Below are 4,216 nucleotides of genomic sequence, written 5' to 3'. Positions count from 1 at the left end.
AAGACGTCCAAGAAGCAGCCTTGGCCAACCCCGACGCTCATTTCAGTCCGTTCAACCAGTTCGCCCTCTTGACCAACGACGAGTTCAAGAATGTCTTGATGAAATCGTTTAATCCGCAAAACTTCACCAACGTCGCGCCCTTGCCCGAGTTGGCAAATGAGCGCGCTTCTGAAGCAGACTGGTCGAAATCCAAGTGTAACCCCCCGATTGCCAACCAAGGCTCGTGTGGGTCGTGCTGGGCCTTCGCCACCATCGGGACGGTGGAGACTGCACACTGCATTGCCACTGGAGAACTCTTGGACTTGTCGGAACAACAATTGGTCAGCTGTGACAAAAAGAACTCTGGTTGCAACGGTGGCAATCCTTCACCAGCCATCGACTGGATGCAACAAGGCGTGTGCACCGAAGAGTCTTACCCGTACACGTCCGGCAAGAATGGTCAAAGCGGTACCTGCCAAACCAGCTGCACCAAGAAGCAGCTAACGATTGGCAAAACTAAGAAAACATCTGGTGAGAGTTCGCTCATGACAGTTTTGGAAAGCCAGCCTGCCACCGTGGCCGTCGAATCTGGCAACGCAGTGTGGCGCAACTACAAGAGTGGCATCGTATCTCAGTGTCCTGGGGCTCAATCCGACCATGCTGTGATTGCCGTCGGGTACGGTACTTCCACGGGCGATTACTTCAAGATTAAGAACTCGTGGGGGACGCAATGGGGTGACAACGGGTACATGTACTTGAAGCGAGGGATGAGTGGCAAGGGAATGTGCAACGTCGCGGAATGGGTTTGGTACCCTGAATTAAGCGGATCGCCGCCGACTCCCTCGTCTAGCCAGCCGCCGATCCCTTCGTCCACCCGCAAACCGTTCCCATCTACTTCGGAGTCCCCCAAGCCCTCAACTGACACCCCTATGACGTCAACGCCTTTGACCACCCGCCGCCCGTTTCCTACTTCGTTTGGACCCAAGCCCTCGACTGACACCCCTATGACGTCAACGCCTTTGACCACCCGCCGCCCGTTTCCTACTTCGTTTGGACCCAAGCCCTCGACTGATACCCCTATGACGACGACGCCTTCGACAACCCGCCGCCCGTTTCCTACTTCGTTTGGACCCAAGCCCTCAACCGACACCCCTGCAACATCGATGAGCACTCCTACTACCACCAAACGCCGCTATACCCGTCGCCCGAGGACGTCCCGACAACCAAAGACCACGGGGCCTTCTACCACAGACACCCCTTCCCCCACGACGGAACCTTCATCGACGTTTGCCCCAAAGCCTACAACCCAACCTTCTTCAACCTCTGCCCCAACTCCGTCGACGCCGTCTGGCAACGGTGTGAAGGACCAACTGATTGCCCAAACCAACAAAATCCGTGCGGCCCACGGTGTAGCCCCCCTTGCTTGGGACGATGCGCTGGCGTCCAAAATGCAGACTTGGGCCAGCAGTTGCCCTGGATTTAAGCACGGGGGTCCCTCTGGCTGGCAAAACTTGGCGACCAACACCGCGTGCGGGTCGAGCGGCAAGGACTGCATGAAGGTGGTGGGGGCGTCCTGGTTGTGGTACGACCAAGAAGAAACGTTCTGGAACTACGGCAGCAACTCGTGCAACGGGGACTGGGCCAAGTGCGGCCACTTCTCCAACATGATGAGCCCAGAAGTCAAGTCCATGGCGTGCGGGTGGTCCCAGTGTGCCAACGGCAACTACGTCTGGTGCAACTACAACACCCCCGTGAAGAACCCCAAGGTGGGCAAAATCACCGGCATGACCAAAGCTGAGCTCAAGGCCAGCTTGACCGCCTAAGTGGACGTTTCGTATATCGAATGAGTGTAGGTGAGCATTCTGTAAGTTGCATCACGTTAGTGTCAACAACTGAAAATGATAACGTTCTTGCCACAAAGAGCCGCGTTGTGACCAGTGTTATACTGATTCTTACAAGGGAACCACCAGACTGATATATAGATGTCTTAAAAATGATAATCCAAACTCAATTAACCACCAGACTGATATTCGTACTTCGAAGTAAGTTACAAAGTTACCGTACTGTAACAGTAATTATTGATAATAGTACTCCGAGTACAATGACTACTACGTAGTACTTCGAAGTAGTATACTGTAGTACACAGTCTACTGGCGTTTTGTCTCCCGCTTCTTCTGGGCTTTCGGTCACGGGACCTTCGTCAAGGTATCAAATATAACACTGACATTAGTGACATTAGTGAGTTTAAACACGCCACGAGGCGCCTACTGACTACCATTCATTAAGGTACTCAGTACCTCCACTAATTTGAGGGGAAGGTGTTTTGGTGGTGGATGTCTTGGTTATTTTCGGGCGTTTGGTGCATCGGTGCTGGGTGGTTGAAGGTGGCCTTTGTCGTGAGGGCTTCGTGATCAAGAAATTACGGAACGGTATGTGGGCGAAAGGGGTGGGCTTATTGGAAGTGCGCACCGGTGGTCCGCTCAATTCAGAATTCGAAATCCCAGCTGTAAAATGGCGTCGCCCGCCAACCCCTGGCCCCTACACTGTACACTGTACTTTAAACACGGCGTGAATGTGCTGGGGTCGGCTGCGGAACTTTGTCGAGACAGCATTGCAAAACCAAAACTCGAGAAGGTCGGTGGGGAGGCAGCGGGTACGCCCAACTTGCAGGGAGGTGTGGGAACTGAATGCATGTGCAACTTGGCTGAAGGAACGTCGTACCAGTGCCTACACGAAGCGAATGGAACAAGGCCCCGTCTCTCTCTTAGTTCCGTACCACGTAAATTACAAGGTAGTTCTTGCCCTCTTCAGCACGTCGACTCCTACACCTTTCGCCACCAGATGATAACATCTATTAAAAACAGATTACGACGATTGGGACGATGATGCCAACAGCATCCTAACTCCGTCGTGGTCCTCGAGTACGTATAGTACAAGCCATTTCCTACCGTCCCCGGCCCTAAGAGTTCACCCCCTCTCTTCCCACGAGCGGTGACAACATTGGAACGACGTTTAGATATCAGAAGCATGTTTAGGCTTTAAATATGTAAATTGTAGGGATTTGCATTGTTAGTATGCATTTACATGCTTGAGTTCTGGTGCCTCAGCCGATACATTCCTTCTACTATGTTTGAAGGTGGAGAATCAACGTGAATTTCATTGTAGTTAGTCGTTGCGATGCATGATAATAAGAGAAGGGTGTATGTAGTGTATGGATATCACCTGATACATGATTGAATGGAGTGTATTGTCAAGACAATGGATTGGGCTTGCTCGATTATGCGGTGTCCTTCTTGTAGTGGGGGGCACCGAACGACTCAAACAAATCAACGAATGAAGCCCGTACAACGACCTCGCACCATTCACTTCTCCCAGCTCGCCGTTTCAAGTGGACATAACTTGTTCTTTGGTCTGAGCGGAAACGAAGCCGCGAACTTATCATGTTGTTCTTTGGTCTGAGCGGAAACGAAGCCATACCCTTTTGTACGATTGAAAGCGGGTTCAAAATTCTTCCGCGAATATCTACACAGTGTGGCGAAGCCACACGGTATCCAATCATCAGTTTTGAGCCTTGTTCGTGCAATTTAGGATTGAACCGCTGGTATGAGAAATGCTTTCGGCACAGGAGCGCCGTCAATTCATATCGTTTCGAAAGCCCCCCTTGGAGCACACGTTCGAGTCCAACCGACTGGAAAACTAGCTATGAGATAAAAAGGCTGCACAATATCGTTAGCGTTCGAATTCGTCATCACGGAACTTGCTGGATTCAGAACTTGCTCACAATCTACCAACGTCATTCACTACAAAAATGGTGCGGGACCAGGAGGTTCTATCGGGTATTGGGCCAATTATATTTCGAGCTCGTACGCCAAGGTTCTACGTAATCCAAGCCTCGAGTATATTCATAACGTTATTACTGTAGCGCTTCAAAATACTAAACCAATGGGCAATGACCCAGCACCATGAATATCATAGTGTTTGACGAATCAGAAAATCATGCTAGCTCTACTCCTAAACTTCTGGCTCCCGGCAATCCTTGAAGAGCAATAAGGCGCTGGATGCATATCACTAATACCGGTATCCAACGTAATATCACGTGACCTTCAGTAGTAGTATCGACATCAGTTTCGGGTTATGCATCGTAAACGTGGCTGAGCGGAAAGCGTCGTGACAACTTTGACGACATAACCATGAATACACTGAGTTGTCCGGCTGGAGGAATCACAACATTCACAGC

The 4,216-nt window shown here is 50.9% G+C and overlaps 1 protein-coding gene across 1 annotated transcript in view; it reads left to right on the top strand.

The window, feature by feature from the left end:
* Positions 1–1,802, top strand: part of H257_14688 (hypothetical protein) — a gene marked incomplete at both ends in the record, with an annotated part of 7,029 nt that extends 5,227 nt beyond the window's left edge. Inside the window, one exon of the mRNA XM_009842578.1 lies at positions 47–1,802. Coding sequence (XP_009840880.1) covers positions 47–1,802 — 1,756 coding nt within the window. The remainder of the gene's footprint in view (positions 1–46) is intronic.
* Positions 1,803–4,216: the final 2,414 nt, after the last annotated feature.

Source organism: Aphanomyces astaci (assembly GCF_000520075.1).
Source record: "Aphanomyces astaci strain APO3 unplaced genomic scaffold supercont1.60, whole genome shotgun sequence".
In the NCBI taxonomy this organism is placed as follows: domain Eukaryota; phylum Oomycota; class Saprolegniomycetes; order Saprolegniales; family Verrucalvaceae; genus Aphanomyces; species Aphanomyces astaci.
The sequence above is the reverse complement of the archived record's forward strand: the minus strand, read 5'-3'. Positions and strand labels throughout refer to the sequence as shown.